The sequence below is a fragment of the Tupaia chinensis genome, unplaced genomic scaffold (genome assembly GCF_000334495.1).
Source record: "Tupaia chinensis unplaced genomic scaffold, TupChi_1.0 Scaffold000275_1, whole genome shotgun sequence".
Taxonomy (NCBI): Eukaryota; Metazoa; Chordata; class Mammalia; order Scandentia; family Tupaiidae; genus Tupaia; species Tupaia belangeri.
The window spans coordinates 2,359,210-2,379,465 of NW_006159757.1; the positions used below are offsets into that span (position 1 = coordinate 2,359,210).

At 41.0% G+C, this 20,256-nt stretch overlaps 1 protein-coding gene across 15 annotated transcripts in view; it reads right to left on the reverse strand.

Annotated features, from left to right (window-relative positions):
- Positions 1–20,256, reverse strand: part of CELF2 (CUGBP Elav-like family member 2) — a 744,392-nt gene that overhangs the window by 6,228 nt on the left and 717,908 nt on the right. For 7 of the 15 annotated variants that reach the window (XM_027772460.1, XM_014588399.2, XM_027772457.1 and 4 more), the window contains 3 exons: positions 14,678–14,797; positions 7,120–7,317; positions 550–693 (listed from right to left, as the gene is read on the reverse strand). In XM_027772460.1, coding sequence (XP_027628261.1) covers positions 550–693; positions 7,120–7,317; positions 14,678–14,797 — 462 coding nt within the window. Of the gene's footprint in view, positions 1–549; positions 694–7,119; positions 7,318–14,665; positions 14,798–20,256 lie in introns of all 15 variants that reach the window. The other 8 variants (XM_014588401.2, XM_014588405.2, XM_014588400.2 and 5 more) reach the window with 5 other exon arrangements.

Here is a 20,256-nt window from a genome sequence, read left to right on the forward strand (position 1 = left end):
TTGTGAATGTATGTACATTTGTGAAAGTGTGTTTGTGTATCAAGATGCTGAATAAGCAGCCCCTGATACAATGTGCTGTCCACCACTATAATGTCTGAGGCATGATAAACCTGGAAGGGTAAAGAATTAGTAGCAAAATGTCAGCAATGTCCTTCTGAATCAAGAAAGCCTAAACTGTAGTCTGTTAACTGTGTATTTCCATGTGATAAATGTTTGTGGTCCAACTCTGCAGCCTGAGGAAACAGTTATTGCTCTACAATAAAAGATTAATAGATATATGTAGTAAGACACTTAGATAACACAAAACATTACCGAATACATGGGCATTTAGTTTAATTTCCCAGATCCTTTTTAGATAGTTGCTTCCCCTTTTTTTGATTAAATAACTTTTCCCAAGTCTGCTTACACGCATTCAGAAAACCAGGAAAAATCATCACACAGGACAGGCCCTATCCTGACTCCAAAAATATTTGTCATTCACATTTTCCTTCCCATGACTTCTTACTTGGGAACCTACTGTGATATTCTAGATTGGTTTCTTTTGCATACCAAAGCACTTGCTCAGATTGGTCTGTTTGTCAATGAAGACTTTAGCAGAGATAACATTTCCAAAAGGCATGAACATCTGCAGAATGTCCTGGTCTCCAAACTCCTGTGGAAGGTGGTAAATAAAGAGGTTTGCACCCTCTGGACCTAAAGAGCAAAAAAGAAATCAGAGTAAGGTATCCCTTGAGTCTTAGTTCCCAAAACTTCTTCTTAGGAATACTTTAACAAAAAGTAGGCTAAACATTTGGCTTTTTCTCATACTAAAAGGGAATAAACAGATGCATTAACGTGAAGTGCTGCTATGTCTTTGGGGAAAGCACTCATCCTTCAGGTTTTCCTGATTTCCAAAGAGATTCTGGCGATGAATGGCTTCCTTTTCAATGATAGTCTTCTGTGGGTCACGTGTACTTATTTCACATTGGCACTCCTTACGGGGGTAAAGGTGGTGATAATGGTCAGGATGGGGACAGAGAATCTAGGCTTGGGCTTTTCCTCCATGGCCATATTTTCTTATGCCTAGACCAGCTCTTAGAGAAGAGTGTTCCATGCATTCCAAGTGAGTTGCTCAATTTAGAATAATGGATATAGCAGTAATGCTGCTTCTCATTTGCCTAGTTATCCAGCCAGTTTTGGTTTGCCAAATCTTGTAACACACAGTCTAGTAACCATCTTTATTGGAAATGGCTGGCCATGAATCAAGGCAGGGATAAAAGGTAGCTAGAGTTGCACAACTTTGATAAGAATTGTACTGCTGGAAATTAGTCTTGGAAATGCATACAGTGGATATTGAAGCCAGTCAAAGATTGAACTAAGATAAGCTTTTAATTTTTACCCATCCTTTCCCAGCAGCACAAGAAACAAAGGAGAATAAGGAAACTCTTCAGAAAAGTCTATCCTGGTTGGAGAGGTAAACTCTCTTAGCCCCTCTCCATTTCACACTCTCCCCACCTATGCAAGAGCTATCTGAAAGTTGAAAGAAGCAAAGAAGAAAAATGTAATGCAGAATGTTCAACAAGAACATTACTACAGGTTTTTTAAAAAGATGTACAATTTTCTTGATAGAGTTTATTTTTGATCCATATTATGGTTCTTTTATAGACCAATACAATGGCTGAACATTTTCACAAAGTGTAACTAAATCTGGATATGATATTGTCATTTAGGGGATTTTATTTTACTTTTTCTCCTTTAAGATTCAATGCAGTGAAGTTGTTGTGACTATAGAGGAAAAAAGTCTAAATTAAACTTTGTGCTTAAGGAAAAGGAAGAGAAGAGAATTCAAATGTGCTTGATGAAGAATAAGAGCTGGATGCCCCTTGGAAATCTGAGGCACGATGTCTTTCGGGAAGGAAGGGCGCTCACAGAAGAGGTGAAGGAACTCCTGTGGCAGGTTCATGGATCCTTAACTGCAACTACAGGAGAGGAACCAGGCCTACTGGCCTACTGGGGAGCCCCAGGGAACACACTACAATGTGTTGCCTAGACAGGATGGAAGGGTATATTGATGAGCTGAAGAGCAATAAAATGGGGATACAAAGAACTTTGTAAAAATAAATGGGTTAACATCTTGGCAAAGTTGTATCAATTTTTCCCCCTGTGCTCCCAAAAATCATAAAAAAGTATTCCAGTGAATGGGACTTTTCACAAGACTTCTTGAGGCAAGTTTCAGAAGTTACAGAGATTCTTTCTCCCTCATTTAAAAATCTACCTGCATGACTATTTTAACTTCTTATATTGCTTACAACTTCCATGAACATATACACATTCCAATACAGGGGATTGTGTAAAAAACAAGTCTGTATTTTAAAAGGGACATGACTGTAGGGATTAGGTCTCCAAAATGTTTTTTTTGGTTAAAAAAAAAATTTAATATGAATAAACTGAAGAACAAAAACACTGGAAATGAATATTTGGAGTGGTATTGTGCTGTACACATTGTTTGCAATATATGTATTGGTCAAATCTGGTACCATCAGATTTAATTTTTCTTGTAAATAAAAGATCCAAATGCCCAAATGAGGATTAATGGACCCAATTTGAATTGTGAAATATAATACATCTCACCTCTTGGAGCCAGGGAGAAAATACAATTTTAATGTACAAGACAGGTAACTGGCTATGCCTGAATAATCCTGCCGTTCTAAAATGCTGTACTGTATCCATGCCAGATAGGGAAACCAAGAAAATACGGAGACAGGCAAACACACCTGTGCAGGCTTTGCTTTTTGTTCATTACTTTCCCAGAAAAAAATGTCAAGGCACCTCCTGCTAGAGATCCCTCCAGTTTTTTGCATCACCAAGAAACAGTCTGATACTGTAGTGGCCCCTTAATTTTTAACATTAAAATGCAAAAATAGTGATTTCATATGGAAAATCTTTCTTGATGCAACAAAACAGCTGATACCAAAAGTAAGAAAAAAACTTTTTTTTTGAGGATTCTACATGTTTATCACTCCTCTTTATCCAGAAGTGGTAAAACCTGTTCACCAGCCACTCTTCGGTCAGATTTCTCCTAGTACATGGTATTTAAATGTGTGGAAGTTATCTCTGTTACACTGCTGGTCCTAGCTGGTTGGGGCTTTCATATATTTTCTCATGGGGCACTTGATTTAGATATAGCACGGGAGTGCTGGTGGGAACAAAGCTCTATGAGATCACCAGTTCCTACCAGCTTCTCATCAAGTGTCCTAGGGTCTAACTACCTGTGTGTACAATTCACCTCCTACAATAGAGGAACAGGAAGATAATGAAAGTAGTGAGAGGATATCTAGGAATGGCAAGAATGCAATCAACATTCCTGGATTTAGATCTGAAGGGATGCAATAACCCTTCAGAAGTCTTGGCTGTGTAAAAAAAAAAAATAATAAACCATTTCTTTACCAAGCCAAACTGACTCACTCTCCTATGGGTAAAAAATATACCAGGGTACATGACTAAATACATCAAAAAACTTTCAGCTCTCACAACTAAAAGACAGAACTGTGGGGAAGGTAATCTAGAAATCTATTTAATAGTGGAATTCATTGTGTTTTAGTTTCTTTCCCAATGTACTTTGCCTTTTAAATAATGGTTTAGTAAAACTAATATTAAGATGGTTTAAATTTCCTGAGTAAACAACTCAGGTGAGAAGGATGTGAATGGAAGAGAGGTATGAAAAAGTAGATGCTTTAAAAAAAATGAAATAAACCAAAATCTACCACCACTAACAAAAAGTAAAAAAAAAAAAAAAAAACCCATCAAAACCTAGCTCATGTTACTAGTAGCCCATGTTCCTAAATGAAGATAATCAGGTGTTGGCAGTAGTTATTTTGAACTATTTTATATTAATCCTAGAGGGGTAATTACTGAAAAAGCAATTTCTAAAACTCAAGGCATGGAAATTTAGAGCGGTGGACTAGGGTGAAGCAACTCAGAAAAATGTTTCAGGGTCCAGACTTTAACCTTTAATCCCTGAATTTTGTCTTTCGGTGACTGACATTTTTGCAGTGACACGGGCTGTCTGATTGCTGTATGGCTCTGTTAGATCACAGAGAAGTGACCGCCATGTTCTGCAACACGTGGGAGGACTGGCTGATGGCTCCGAGGATGTCACTGTCTTACAGTTTCCTTCCTACCGCCCTTTTCTGTGTCGTCATGGTGGTCAGAACCCAGACAAAGGAATTAAACGCAGGCTTTCCTTTGGGAAGATATGTGTTTATTACACAGGTTCTCTCTCACATGCCTGATGAAACCACTGCTGTCTCAACAGTTGAGTCTGTTTAAAAACAAAGCTATGATAACAGGCACAAATAAGAGTAAAGAGAAAGTTGAAATAATGAAAAATAATTTAGACTTCTAGATACCTTTTATTTTTAATGCTCTCCATGTTGTTGATAAAAAAAAAAGAAAACCTTTTTCCTTTCTTTTTGTATTGACACACAAGTATCTTTTAAAACTCACACACTTGGTGTGAGTTTTAAGTTGCCGGATCTGGGACTCAAACTGCAGTTGACTTTATGGGAGTCCAGCGACATAACCATTATGCCATTGGCTGATCTCACCTTTTTTTTTTAATTGCCAGAGGGCACATGCACTCTCCAGAGACAGAGAGGGGAAAAGCACCCACTCAGTGGGGTATGGTCACACCTCAAAACTCACAGCTTTATGAAGTAAAACTATTTCTTACAAACACTGAGTTAAAAGTATTCGGCTATTTAGAATTACTGGGTGAGGGTAAAACAGAAGGTTAAGAAATATTAAAAGAAAATTCTTCTTTTAGAATACTTCCCTATTCTAGTTTCCTTTCCCATATTCTAAATAAGCCAGAAAGAAAATAAATATTGCAAGACAGAGTTTGCTCTTTTGGGAGGAGAGATTTTTGCTATAGGGTGTGTGTAGTTACCAGAGACAGAATGCAAGAAATCAATCACCTGCTGGTGGGAGGGCCGCGCTGCACTCCCTTCTCCTCCATTCTCCTCTTGGAATCTTGGGCGGGCATGCACGCACACACACACACACTTGGTGTGAGTTTTAAGTTGCCGGATCTGGGACTCAAACTGCAGTTGACTTTATGGGAGTCCAGCGACATAACCATTATGCCATTGGCTGATCTCACCTTTTTTTTTTAATTGCCAGAGGACACAAGCACTCTCCAGAGACAGAGAGGGGAAAAGCACCCACTCAGTGGGGTATGGTCACACCACAACCCCTTCTCCATTTCTCCATCCTTTTGGGATTTTGGTCGTGTGCGTGCACACACAAGTCTGGCATGTTTTTCAAGCCTCCAGGAACTGGGCTTTGTACCATGGTCAGCCATGTGTGACGTGGCTCCTTTAATCACTGAACTACAAGGCCAACCCAGCAGATTTTGCTTTTAAAGAGACTTCATTTAAAGAAGAAGAAATGAAAAGGAAGAACAACAAACTATCCTTATTTAGACCAACTTGTTAACCATTTTATAACTAAGCTTTCTTTCTTTCTTTATTAAAGAGGTTTTTGCCTTAAGGTGTGTGTGCTGGCTGGGGAGAGAGACTGAGACAACGTGAGGGAAAGTGAGAAATCACCCCCCCCCCCAGGGCCACACCGCAATCCCTTTTCCATTCTCCTCCCAGGATCTTGGGCACACACTCACATGTACTTGGCCTGAGTTTGAAGCCGCCAGGTCTGGGACTCGAACCACGGTTGGCCATGTGGAAATCCAGTGACATAACCGCTACATAATCTGCTGACCTCATGCTTTTACTTATTCTTAGCATTAACTTCCTGAAGTTTAATTGACTTTTTTGGCAGAGAAAAAAGATAATCAATGACATACTTGCTTCCTTGGAAGACCCCTCCCCCCAATTAAAGCCCAAGTCAATCCTAATGTGAATTTTATCATTAATCTAAAAACCGTCACCTACTGAGAAGCTGCCTCACAATAGCAGGGGTGGTAGACTGTGAATCCAGGGGAGAGAAGAAAGGAGCAAGGGAGTGGGCATGCATGTGTGCGAGCACTTCACCCACAGAAGCCTGCATCAATCAATTCACCCCCTTCTACTAATGAAGTTTATATGTAGGGAGAGAAAATGACCGTCCAGGCTGACTTCAGAGAGGGAGGTTCCTGCAATTTTTTTGATGGCAGCAACTAACAAAGAATAGATGAGAACTTCATCTTTAGAGACTGAAGGACAAAGACATTGGTCCTACTGTGGTGACACAGGCAGTAGGGTGCCTGTGTGATACGGGAGCTATACGGAAAGGCCTTGGGTTTGTTTCCCAGACTGACTTAAACATGCTAGGCCTGTGATTAGCTGATTGGAAGGCTGGAGGGAGAATTTTGATGTGATGAGACCCTGTTAGGGGTCCCTGTGTGTAGCTTCCTCTCTCTCTCATGAAAGAAATAATCTTTGAAAAAATTAAATTACAAATGTAAGACTGAACAGGAAAGACTGAAATAAATAATCTAGACTATTTTTAATTACTATTTTTGTTATAGGAGTGCATGCACTTGCCAGAGTGAGAGCAGAAGAGAAAGTGAGAGATCACCCCTCAGGGGAATGGCCACACCACAATCTCTTCTCCACTGTCCTCTCAAGATTTTGGGCACATGTGCCTGGTGTGATTTTTCAAGCTGTCGGGTCTGTGACTCAAAACATGCAACCAGCTATGTGGGATCCAGCGCCTTAACCTCCACAACCCACCTGCTGGCCCCCGTTTTTGTTGTTTTTTAAACATAAATAATAGAGGGGATCGGGTGGTGGTACCCAGTTAAAATGCAACACCCTGCAGGGCTGATCCGCGTGGAGGGGTTATGGGTTCATGTTCATGGACCTCCCTGAAGTATACTGGGCACACACATATACTGATGATCCCAGACTGGCTGAGACTGAGAGTGGAGTGTGGTGTCAAGACCCTACTGAGTGTGCTGTCTGTGTCTCTCACTCATGGGAAAAAGAAACGAACCGAAAGAAATATGAATAGTAGAAATAAGACAGCTGATTTCTCTTGTGATACTGGTTCAGTTTAGTATCTTTTGAATGTATTCTAAAGGCAAGGGCTGCCTGTGAGGCTGGCCACGCAGGCCCTCGCCCTGGGCCCAGGGCAGGCACATACCTTCCTTCTGGCTGCCTGCAGCGCTCTGCTGTTGCAGCAAGCTCTGGCTGTACAGAGTGGGCAGTGCGGCTGCTGCATACTGCTGAATTCCTGAGTAGGCCTGGGTGAGGGCGTCCATGGTGCCAGCCGTGCCATTCGTCAAGCCTGTGGCGCCAAGTCCTCCATTCAGAGCCGCCATACCTGAGAGCATTTGAGCAACTTTACAAAAAACCCAACAATAGAGAAGAGAAATAGCACTTATTCATTAGTGCTTTCCAAAGGAAGTTAGAGAATCATTTGACACAAGTACAACAGCAAGTGCATGCAGCTAGCACACCAATTAAACCAACAGGAAATTAAAAACGAAACCATGAAGAAATAAAGCATAATAATGGAGGGAAAAAAAAAGGACCTAAGCAATGATAACCCTCACTCCCTAGGCCAACGATCAAGATTCACCGAGGCAGTACAGTTAGACAATACATCTTAATTCCATGCAATGTGCTACTGGCAAGTACTATTGTTAAATTTTTGAAATAAAAGCCTTCTGCTTAGAGCTTAGAAGCATGTAAAAAAAAAAAATTAGTGGCAGAAGTCTGCAACAACCATACACTTACAACCATTTGGGCTCTTTGAGGAGCCATGGGATGGCTCAAGGGATTGAAGAGGAAAAGGGTAAGATAAATAAATAAACTTTTCCCATAAGCTGTCTGATGAAGAAATGGGATAAAAGTTTTGTACTCTATAAACTGGTGCATCAGTTGTCTCAATAACTGCCTTTCCTAAACAGCTGGACGATGTCAGACACTAGAGCCATAGGAAGTAGCCTCGCTGATCAGAATTGGAGCACAGGAAGAAATGTGGACCCTTTCTATAACTGCAGAGAACTAGAACTTGTTGTTCAACACCAGGGCTAGAAAGTGAAGTGTGCACTGCTCAGCAGCAGAGAATCCCTGTGCGCATGTGCGAGCGCGTACACACACACACACTGACACACACACACACACACACACTCACACGCGAGCATTAATCAGTGCCCAGATAACTGGGGTTTCTGCCAGTGAAAGAGCTCTGTGTCATGTTTTTCAATCAACTCAAGTGACACCTGTGTCTGAAGGCTGGAAACTGGCTACTAACTGATGGGAACTGGATGCTGGCCAGTATACTTTTTTGATTTTTCCTTGTGTCTTGGCTGCTCTTTTGCTCTATTAGTGGTTGCTGACTGTGTCATATTTTCCCTGAATACTGAATCAAAACAAGCAACATTTTATAGAGTGTTAACTTTCATATGAACTCAGGAAATGGAAGCGGTGACATCACAATTGCTTCAGTTCCCTTTACGATTATGAATTTTTAAAAATATGTGAGAAGACCTTACTGAAAACATTAACGAAAATCTTGATGAGATTAAGACAACTGATTAGAGATATTAAAATAACAAAGATGACTAACTGAAAAAAATTGGCAAGAAGTCTAATGAGCATAGAGGACAGCTAAGATAAGAATAGTTGGAAATTTTAATATTATTATACAGAGGAAGTGAATCGAACTGCAGAATCACCTCAAAACTATCAGTGTTCCTGCAGCCATCCACAGGACGAAGCAGAGGAGGGGAGGATGTTCTCTACCTCATTTGTGCTTGTTATTTTGGCAGCTCCATCTTAGGTTAAAAGGACTGAGGCAAGCCATGAGTTAGCCTGTAAACCAGAGGACTCTCCTAGCACTTCAGGGTTGCCACTTCTGCCGTGGGGCTTTAGGAAAGGTACCAATTACATTCTCCTTAGTACAGATACAGGGGTTGGAGGGTGGGGAGGTGAATCGGAAGAAAAAGAAAATAGGGTAACAGCCTCCTGAAAAAGGAAGTGACTTTAAGCAGATCCAGCAAGTACAAACTAAGCTAAGAGGTGTTGGCCAGCAGAGGTCCTCTGGATCTGCTGGAAGTTTCTTATTATGAAAGAATCTATTCTTTCTCTCCCTTTTATTCATCATGCAAGTAAGTACTGCCAAAGAGTGTGGAAATAGCCACCCCAATTGCCCTGAAAGATCTCCCTCATCCATGGTCACTTTTGCCTCATTGCCTCTTCTCTTCCTCTCCATCCCTGCTGCTATCATGGTTGCCAAAGGGCTGGGCAGTAATTCTCCTTTTCCCCTTTGGTCTTATTTCACTTCCCAATATTTCTCTTCTGAGAGGGGGTATAAAATAACTCAGAAAGCACTAGGCACCATTGGTGGGTTCCACTGGTTTTATTTTCATCGGACTGTGAACAAGAGCTTGATGTCCAAGTACTGAACTCAGCCCTCTGTGAACAATTCCTGGAGAAGTTCTAGCAGGCAAGTGAGTGGTGACTTGCTGCTCTCCTGAGTCCTCAAGGCACATGATTCTTGGAGCAGGTTGCAGATTGCACCAAATATGGACAGATCCTTTACCAGAAGGAAGTCTGAGTTCCATGCTACTCAGGAGAATGGCTGAGAGCACCACTTCTCTGATACCTTGTCAGCTGAGGGTCTCCCATGTAAGACCCATTGGAGTGCCTTCCGGGAACCCACAGCCTCTGTGACTTAGCCTCTCGACAAGGGTATATAGGCAGGTGGTATTTCACTGCAATAGTCACTAGCACCTCCAACTCCTACTCCTTGGCTAAGTGGACTTTTCTTATTTACCAGATAAGGAGAATTATCTTCCTATCTCCAACTCCTTCTTCCCTTCTTAAAAAATGACTCAGGATGAGCTCTGTGTTACTGAAACACCGGATGGATGTTTCAGGACTAACAGAGTACTTGTGAGGCTTGTAGCTCTAGCAAGTGGTGCTCCATTCATGTCCTCCACTCTTCCTGGCTACATCTTACAGTGGTTGGCTGTAAGGGCAAATCAGGGCAAATCTGCTTTCTGAAGAGATTGGTTTGCTTCTGCTGGTACCTTGAGTGTGAGATATCGGGGCTGGCCTTACCTGCCTGGGGAAAGGGATGGAGGGAAGGAAGGATTAGAAGTGGCACCAAGTGGAAGGGCTGAGGCTGTCCAAAGAGGGTCTAGTGAGGGATCTGTACAGGTGAGTGAGGAAGGGCTTGCCTCCTCCATGCGATAACCATCCTTTTGAGCAAAAAATACATATGCGTAAAATTTTCTAACAAGTACGCTGAGGATATTTAAAACCAAAACTATCTTGGAAACTCTGGAAGGGAGGGTGTTTGCCAAATCCAGGGTTGAATAGATAGTGATTATATGGTAGACCTTAAAGAACCATCAAAGGGAGATTTTTACTTTCTGAGAGTAATTCTTGTGGATGCCTGATGTTACTCTGTATTTCCTAATCATATCAAAGATAGTACTTGTCAACTCAGCTGCTGGTATCTGCTTACCTCTACAAGTTTTGGACACAGAAGCAGAGGTTTAAAAAAAATATAGGAGTTTTCCTTGAAAAGGGTAATTGGATTGACCGGTTTCTCTCACTTACCACGCATGCTATTTGGATGAAGAAGGCTGGAGGAAAATGACAGGTATGACAAACCTCCCCGAGGGAGATCTCTGTAGTGCTCAACTGTATGGCCAGTGCACTCTCTGATGATTAAGTAAGTGCTTTTCACTTAAGTGCTCTGTGAAGGCCCTTGACTGACAGAGACCCAAGGAGCTGGGAAACTGCAGAGTAAATCCACTACAGTGACATAAAAGGACTAACCCATAAATATAAGCATGAGCATCTTCTGTGGCCACCATGGAGATGGTGCTGGAAAGCAGAATCAGAAGCCAAGTGTCACGAGCAGACAGTGTTCATTTGTAAGTCACTCTGCTAGGTGGTAGCTATTTTGGTTTTTATTTTTCAATGGCAGGGCCTCCCAAATAGCTGGGTTTATGGTGTGCACTACCACACCTGGCTTTTTAGGGTGGGCTGGGAGTTAAACCTGGCTCTTCCATATGGCTTCAGCACATGGAGTGTCTACCAGTATGATGCCACAGATGAGCCCACTCTGCTAGGCTTATACCGAAGGAGAAAGAGAAGAAGTGAGGGACATACTATTGGGTTGCTGGAAGTCACGGCACATTTTTGAATGGAAAAATATAGAAAAGCACATCATGCCTTTTCCGACGACCCAATAATATGTTCCCATGGATTTCCAACCTATTTACTAGGGTAACTTTTTTTCTTTTTTTGTACAGGTGAAACATCTCCTTATAAGTTGCAAGCTGATAAATGAGAACCTATGTATAAACTGTCTGGAACAAAGGAGGCGAATATGAGTATGTACTAACAGTGGCACTTATATATGTGCCTGTGTTAATAATGTCACGAATGTGTGTGGGATTGTGTGCACTCAAATATGTATCATGCATACGTCATTATATTCTCAAGAATACAGATTAAAACAGTGACTTCACAATGCAAATAGAGTGATGAGTCACAATAACAGGCCTGAAACATCTTTTGTCTTTACATAAAATATTCCCATAAATGCTTGTCATCAGGCATTTGTGGCTGGTTATAGTCAAATGAGTGTAATTTTAAGCATTGTATGGCAAACTATTTGGAAGAATTATGCAATTTAAACAAGGGAAAATAAGGATGTCACTTGACATACACTTAAACACACAAATCAGACTCGTGGGTGGACCTATCAGCAAAAAGCATCTTCTTTATCTTAGTTCAGATATTAGGAGCTATAATATGTTTAAGGAGCCCTCAAAAACTCCAGCAGTAGTAGCCCCAAATGGTGAATTACTCGTCTTTCCTATGATCTTGTTAATTCCTGGTTTTGTCTTTAGGGTGCTATACTGTTTTAGCTCCTCCATTCATTACTATATAAGGGATAAAAATGAGTATCAAACAGTTTAATTTAGCTTCTTGTCTAACCAAAAACTTATTTTTTGGGGGGGTGAGCTTGGCCCTCTGTGAGGGGAGAGGGTGAAACTTAGGCTACAATGAGTCATCTCCCTACTTTCTTGCTGGCTGCTTTGTCCGCGGAAGAGTTGGTTCTATTCAGAAAAACACAGGGCTCCTCTGAAGGCAGCATCCAGTAGTTCCTGGGATAGAGCTGGGCAGGAAACAGTGATGATAGGAGTCTGTGGTCGACTATTCTGGAAGCTGACTTTGTCCAGGTAACCTTTTCTTGATTGCCTTTTTTAAAGACTTATCCAGTAGAACAGGTAACAATATCATTTGTGTTGAGGAAGAATACTCGAAAGAGGATACTCTATCTAGAAAGGTTTTCTCTTGATATTTAAGTAGCAAATATTAGCTCCAAGTCAATGTTGAGATTGTAAAATAGCTCTTATCAACTTGGGAGGAATGTGTTTTCATTTGTGTGTCATTGTTGGTTTACTTAAACATTTTCCTGGTTCATCCTGTCTGATGGGGAATTATTGGAAGTCAGAAATACTATTTTTTCCATGAGTTAACATTCTTACATTAATCCATTGGCAAAGAATTTTTTTAAAAAAAAAACAAAAGGATTTGAACTTGTCCTTGCCAGAAGCGAAATTTGTATAACCCAAGGCCCCACCCAAGAACTAGTCATGGTTTCTCTGCCATCAACAAAGTCCCTCTCCAGTCCCTCGCAATAATGATGGGAAAATCCCAGCAACGCACAACAGAGCAGGGTGGACGGGAGCAGGACCACAGACGAGAGGACGCACACACAGCAATCATGGGCACGTGCTGAGGAGGACAACCATTCCCACTGGCCTGTGACTTTGCAGACCAAGGACAGGCAGGCGATCAAATCAAAGTCCTTGTTTTAGGGGAACTAGGTCCTGGGGCAAGAGAAGCAGCATGAAGGGATGTGTGGAGCACACATCCTCACCCGAGGTGAAGGACAGGGTCAGAGAGAGGAGCTGTACCAGATACAGGAGGCAAGGCAATGAGGCTCCTACTTGGCTGTGGGAAAAGGTAAAATGTTTTAACTGGAATAACACGCTCTGGTTGTCACACGGTTACCACTTCATGGACTATAAGCTAAACTATAATATTTAGAAGGAAAATGGTTGTCTCTACCTATGATCAGATAAAACTCCTAATTTTATTTCTGACAGAACATCTAAATAAAAAGATTTACTAAACCCCCCAAATTTCCTACTTATAAATGTATGTGTTTTTTTAAAATTAGGATTACCTAAATTAATCTTCATTTGGATGAATTTCAGGTTTTTCTTTTTTTTTTTAAACCAAACAAATTGTAAGGTATTCTTTTCTTTTGTATTTGCCAGAGGAGAGGGGATTGGGAGAGAGAAAGTAAGAAAGTACCCTACATGGGGAATAGCCATGCCACAATCCCTCCTCCTTCATTTCTCCTTTTGGGATTTTGGGCATGCACACATGTGTCTGGCCTGTTTTTCAAGTTGTGAGGTCTGGGACTTGAAGCATATGGTGGGACCATGTGGAATCAAGCCACCTTAGTCACCACACCACTGGCTCATAAGGTACTCTTTTTGCAGTTTTGAAGTATAAGATTACTGGGACATTTTTGCTTTTAAAAAATTGTACTGCCTGATCATCCTTTAAACTCAGCCCACTAACTGATCATGGCTTAAAATAGGGCAACTGTCAAGGATCCCTTTAAGAATTTAAATGGGTATGTGTCAGGTTGCCTGGGCTGTATGGTAGGTAGCTGCCCCCCCCCCCCCCCCCCGAGTCAATAGCTCTGTTGGCTATCATGGACCTCTTAGGTGGCTACTCTCAAACAACAGGGGGCGACTGAATGGAGGGACAGGCAAATGAGGTGTCGAGGTGTCCCCTCTATGGGTCAAGGATCAGTTTCCCCGTCACGAAAGGCTACATTAATCATGAGCCTAAAATATGACTGATCCTCTGTCCCAGTTACCGTTCCCCACATAGATCTAAAATGACAGGAATGGGTAGGCTGTGCTGGATAGAACCTAGAGCTCTTTGGTGAGTGCATGTATTTCAGGACCACGTGTGATTTGTATGCTATTCTCAACCTCTCTTTCAACCTGCCATTGTAGAATGATGTCCTTCTGCACTGTCCCTGCTGCAGAGTGACTCACGCCTAGTGCTCGATAACTGGTGTCAGATGATGCTACTTTCAGGAGGGGCTCATCTCCACTCGACGTCATCCCTTCTTTCTAAGGCCTCATTTTTCCCCCCCTATAGAATCAGGAACCTTTGGACTTTAGAACTGAGAGAAACTTTCACTTGACTCAGAACTTTTAAGTTTCAAGTGGAAGATTTGCCTGAGCTCCCACAGCTGAAGGGCAACAGAGCTGGACTGAGACTCCTGACGTCCAGCCCATCCATTTTTCTATAATAACCCACTGTCTCACAAGAGAGTAGAATAAATCCCAAACTATGCCAAATTTCTTCAAGCCTGAGAATATCTGTCATCCACCGTAATCTATGGACGAACACATCTATAATACTTAAAGAGTGGGGGGTGGTGAGTAGTTGGTATTTTTGAAACAAAATGAATGTAGATAGATAGCATTTGCCTTTCAAAGCATGCGCTCCTCCATCCCAAGTTTTAGTTCTCCCCGTTACATATCCTTTTAGGTCATTTCTGGCTGACCGTTTTCTGTGGAGAATTTGGGGGAAGGCTGTCCACCAGAGCAGCAAATACTCACTGTTTATGGTACCTGCTAGTGCATTAATATTATTCAGTCCAACAGTGGCTCCAGCCAGTCCTTGCAGAGTCCCCAGAGAAGTCAAGGAATTCATGGCTGCACCAGCAGTGGAGTTGGGGGTTGAAGCAGCCACTGAAAAACAAAAGACAGAGGAAAAGGGGAAGAGAAAGCACAAGATCAGTGGAAACCAACTGGAATGGAAAGTAACCTGTCATCATTTCAGCAGAGAGCGCCAAGGAATCATTCCGTCATTAGAAGTCTGTGAGCCTTGCTTACATTTTTGGTGTGAAAGAGATGGGATTGTACTTGTGGCAATTTTGACAATTAGACGTGGCAATTAAAGAAATAATTATAGCTCTGTTTTGCCAATAAGGCGAATATGCTCACTGTTCCTTAGTAGGGGGAAATCTGTGAATGGAAGGCCTGTCCTTCGGGGTAATTCTTCATTAGCCCTCCTTGAGGAGAGCCGCATCCTCTCAGCCTCCTTCTTAAGGGCTAAAAAACAACCAAAGCAAAAAGGAATTGGCAGCAGAGTAAAACAGCAGGTCCTAGCTTTTTTTTTTGTATTGTTTCTGTTTCAGACTTGGTGATTTCTCAAAGAAGTTTTGAAAAGAAAAATGCATTTTTTCTGAGTTCGACAGAAAACATTAAGACCCTAGTGGTGGTGGTAGGAAAAGGTTAAGTGACAGGAGAAAAACCATTCTGGTACAAACCTGCTGCCCCTATTCCCTTTTCTTTCTTGAGATATAATTCCCATATCATAGAACTTACCCCTTTATATAATTCAGTGGTTTTTAGCAGACAGTACAAAGTTTTATCACCGTCAGTAGAAGCCCATCCATTAGCACTCACTTTCCATTCTCTCACCCCTCCAACACTGGAAACCACCAACCTATTTCTCTCTCTCTATGAATTTGCCTAGTCTGGATAGTTCGTACAAGTGGACTCATAAGACATGGGGTGTTCCGTGCCCGTCATCTTTCACTAAGCCTAATGTTTTCAAGGTTCAACCGTGTTGGAGCATGTGTCAGAATTTCTTCCTTTTATTGCTCGATAATATTCCATTGTATGGATTACATCACATTTTGTTTATCCATTCATCAGTTGTGGACATTGTGTTGTTTCTACTTTTGGGTTATTGTAAAAAATGCTGCTATGAACGTTTATGTACAAGTTTTTGTGCAGAAATACACTTTCATTCCTCTTGAGTTTAGACCCAGGAGTGGAGTTGCTGTGTCATGTGATAAATCTATGTTTACCACTTTGAGGAACTGCTCAACTGTTTTCCAAAGTGGCTATACTTCCTATCCCTTTTGTACTTATAACTGCGTCTGCAAATAATATTTCAAGCATCTTATATTTGTGTAGCTTTACAACCCGCTGGTCTGTTTCTCATCTATATTATTTTTATTCTTTTTTTTTTCAAAACTCCATTCTGGTGATGGAGTGTGTGCATATGTGCCCAAAATCCTGAGAGGAGAATGGGGAAGAAGGGAATGTGGTGTGGCCATCCCTCCTGGGTGATTTTTTGCTTACTGTCTTTTTCTCTCTGTCTCTCCAACGAGCACATGTACCCTGTAGCAAAAAATGTTTCTTAAAAGAAAAAAGGCTATCCTCATTTCCAATCACTGCTAAAAGATCCAGTTAGTCTGTTTCTAGCTGTAAAATCCTGAGTATTTGAACTTCCTTTCCATCCTCCTTGCCTTGCTAAAACTCATACCTAATCTGCCTTTAGCAACTACATAGAATTGCCTGCAACATGCCTTACTTGGGATTTCATTTGGATGAGGCCCAATAAAATTCCTAAAAAAAATGAATTTCCCACCTTATCACTTTTCTGTTCAAGTATGGCATTAACTTCTATCACCTGATAATATCTGCTATCCTTTTGTTGTTGTTCAAATAAAATGATATATAACCATGTCAGTGTTTCTAATTCTCTTGTATTATGAAACTTTTCAAACATTCACAAAAGCAGACAACAAATAAAAATCCCATAAACTTACATCTAGATTCTACAGCATTCAAGAGTCAACCTACTCCCTTTCTCTAAGCAAATGCCGGACCCTGCGTCACCTCACCTCTACATACTTCAGTATACAGTTCTAAAATTTATGTACATTTTGTTTTATAATGTCACAACCATAATTATGCTTTAAAAACATAATAATTCCTTATATTCACTGGTTGATGATAATTTGCTTATAATTTTTTTCATCTAAGTGGATGAAGATTGGCCTTTATTTTTGTCCTTATGCTACATTTAGTTTTGCAACCAAGTTTTTTTTTTTTTGAAGAGATTTTTGCTATAGGATATACTTGCTCACTGGTGAGACAAAGAGACAGAAAGTGAGAAACCACCCCCAGGGGGATGGCCATGCTGCAATCCTTTCTCTTCTGCTTCCTCTTGGGATTTAGGGCATGCACACACACACACATGCACCGGGTGTGAGTTTCAAGCGGCAGAGTCTAGGACTTGAACCGCTGTCAGCCATTTGGGAGTTCGGCAATGTAACCATTACGCTCTCTGCTGGTCCCACAATCAAGTTTTTATTAACCTTTTAAAAAGGCTGGGAAATTGTTCCTATTTTTCTATTCTTTGGAATAGACAATATGAGATTAAAATCACTATAACTTAAAATATTTGCTAGAACTTGTCAGTAAAAATAGTCTAGATTTGTTATTTCTTCATGGATGATTTTGAAATACTGATTACATTTCTCTAATGAACAGGATTATCTCATTCTTCTTTTTCCTGTTGAGTCAGTTTTATTGCCATTCCTTTCTTGGAATTTGTGTGTTTTAAGTTTTCAAATATGTATTAGTATAATTATTAAGTTATTCTCAGTAAAAATTTTTTTAAAGGTTTTCCTCATAAGGTGTGTGTGCTTACTGGAGAGGAGAGACAGAGCTACAGAGAGAGAGAAAGTGAGAAATCACCCCTGTTACTCTCAGGGGTGATGGTCACACTGAAATTCCTTTTCCTACTTTTTCTTCTTGAGATTTTGGGCAAGACACATAGTTTGGGACTCGAACCATAGTTGACCATGTGGGAATCCAGAGCCTTAATCACCACACCATCTGCTGGCCCCCTCAATAAATTAATTTCTTCCTTTCTTCTTTTCTTACTTTCTTCCCTCCTCCCTACCCTCCTTCCTTCTTTCTTTCCTTCCTTTCTTCCCGCTTTTTAGAGGTTTTTGCCTTATGGTGCATCTGCTTGCCAAAGAGATATAAAGACAGAGACAGTGAGAGGGAAAGTGAGAAATTACACGCCCCCACCCCCCCAGGGAGGATGGCCATGTTGAAATCCTGTCTCCTCTATTCTCCTCCCAGGATCTTGGGTATGGACACACACATGCCTGGAATGATTTTTTTTTTTTTCCTTTTTTTGGAGAGGTTTTTGCTATAGGGTGCGTGCGCTCTCCAGAAAGACAGAGAGAGACAGAGAGCGAGAAATCACCCTCCAGGGGGGCAGGCCACGCCACAATCCCTTCCCCTCCACTCTCCTCTTGGGATCTTGGGTACACACACACATGCGCCTGGTGTGAGTTTAAGACACCAGGTCCGGGACTCGAACTCTGGTCAACTATATGGGAGGCCAGCAACATAGCCATTACGCTAACTGCTGATCCCCCTGGAATGATTTTTAAGCCACCGGCTCTGGAACTGGAACAGCGGTCGGCCATGTAAGAGTCCAGCAATGTTACTGCTCCGCTATCTGCAGGCCCCAGTAAATTTTTTTAAAGAATTACTTATTTAATTAATTTATTATTATTTTAAAAATTCGTTATGTGTTCATCAAAGAGAGACAGACAGACAGAGAGAGACTGAAGGTGAGAAAACAATCCCCCAGGTCCAGGACTTGAATTGCTCTTGGCCATGTGGGAGTCCAGGGCCTTAACTACCATGCCACTTGCTGGCCCCCTCAACAAATTTTTAAAATCAGAAATATTTACATTTAAGTCCCATTTTTTTTTTTGGTCCACTTGATCTGTCAGTTACTGACATGTAACAATCTTCTACTACAACTATGCTAATTTCTTCATGTAAATGTGTTCATTTTTGGAAATATATTTTGAAGACATATTATGACTTCCATAGATATTTGGAAATAATCATATTTTCTGGCGAGACAAATCTTTGGTAGTGACCTCTCTATTTCTAGTTTACTCTGAAGTCTGTTTTGTAAGATGTTAAAAATGCAGTTCCAGGGTCCAGCAGATGGCATAATGGTTATGTCGCTGGACTCCCACCTAGTCAATTGAGGCTCGAGTCTTGGGCCTGGCAGCTTAAAACTCACACCGGGCATGTATGCATGTGTGCCCAAAATCCCAAGAGGAGAATGGAGGAGAAGGGCTGCGGTGTAACCATCCCCTCTGGGGCGGGGGGTGATTTCTCACTTTCTGCCTCTTCATCTTTGTCTCTCTGGCGAGTGCACACGCTCTGTTGCAAAAATCTCTCTTAAAAAAAAAAAAAAAAGACTAGTCCCAGACTTTTATGGTTATTTGAACGGTATATCTTCTGCTATCTTTTGCTTTTTCATCTGTTTATAGCTTAGCGATATGCTTTGTAATCAATATATAGACAGTTTAAAAAAATACAGCCTAATAATTTTTTAAAGAATTATTTCTTCCTTCCTTCCTTTCTTTCACTTTCTTTTCCTTCCTTCCTTCCTTCCTGCCTTCCTTCTTTCTTTCCATCCATCCATCTATCCATCCATCCATCCATCTTTTTCTTTCTTTCTTTTTAATTTCACCAGAGAAGGACAGTGAGAGAGAGAGAGAGGGAATGTGAGAAGGCAAGCTGCCAGGTCCGGGGCTTGAACTGTGGTTGGCCATGTGGGAGTCCAGCGCCATTAACCACCATGCCACTTGTTGGCCCCCAGCCTAATAACTTAATAGCCTTTTAATGGTAGCATTATATTTTGGGCTATTAAACTGCTTATATATTTTCTTCATCTTTTTTTGCCTTCCTTTAGGTTTGTTTTTCCAATGCCATTTTCTCCCTCTATGACTTCGGAAGTAATGCATAATATTTATATCCTTTTATATATGGTCATAGATTTTTTTTTTTAAAAGAAAGATTATTGCTATAGGGCATGCATGCTTGCTGGAGAGACAGAAAGTGCGAAATCATCCCCCAGCGGGGTAGCTACACTGCAATCCCTTCTTCTCCATTCTTCTCTCAGAATTTTGGGCATGCATGCACACACACCTGGTGTGAGTTTCAAACCTTTGGGTCTGAAGCTTGAACCATGGTCAGCCATTTGTGAAACGTAACCATTATGCCATCTGCTGTTTACATCTTAAAAATTTTAACAGTCATCCTTAACTTAGAAAATCAAAGGTAATCCTTATCTTTACTCTTTGCCCAAACAACTCAAAGATCTTACAATATTCAAGTCACCTCTGTGAGTTATACTCATGTCATTTATTCTAGTTATAGAATATTTTATCCCAATATGTCACTGTTTTCTCTACTGAATAGCATTTATATAGATTTGCCCATATATTTACCACTTCCTTTCATCATTATTTCTTCTGGAAATATTCTTTAGTTTAACGTAGGTATATACAGTAGAGGGCTGGCTG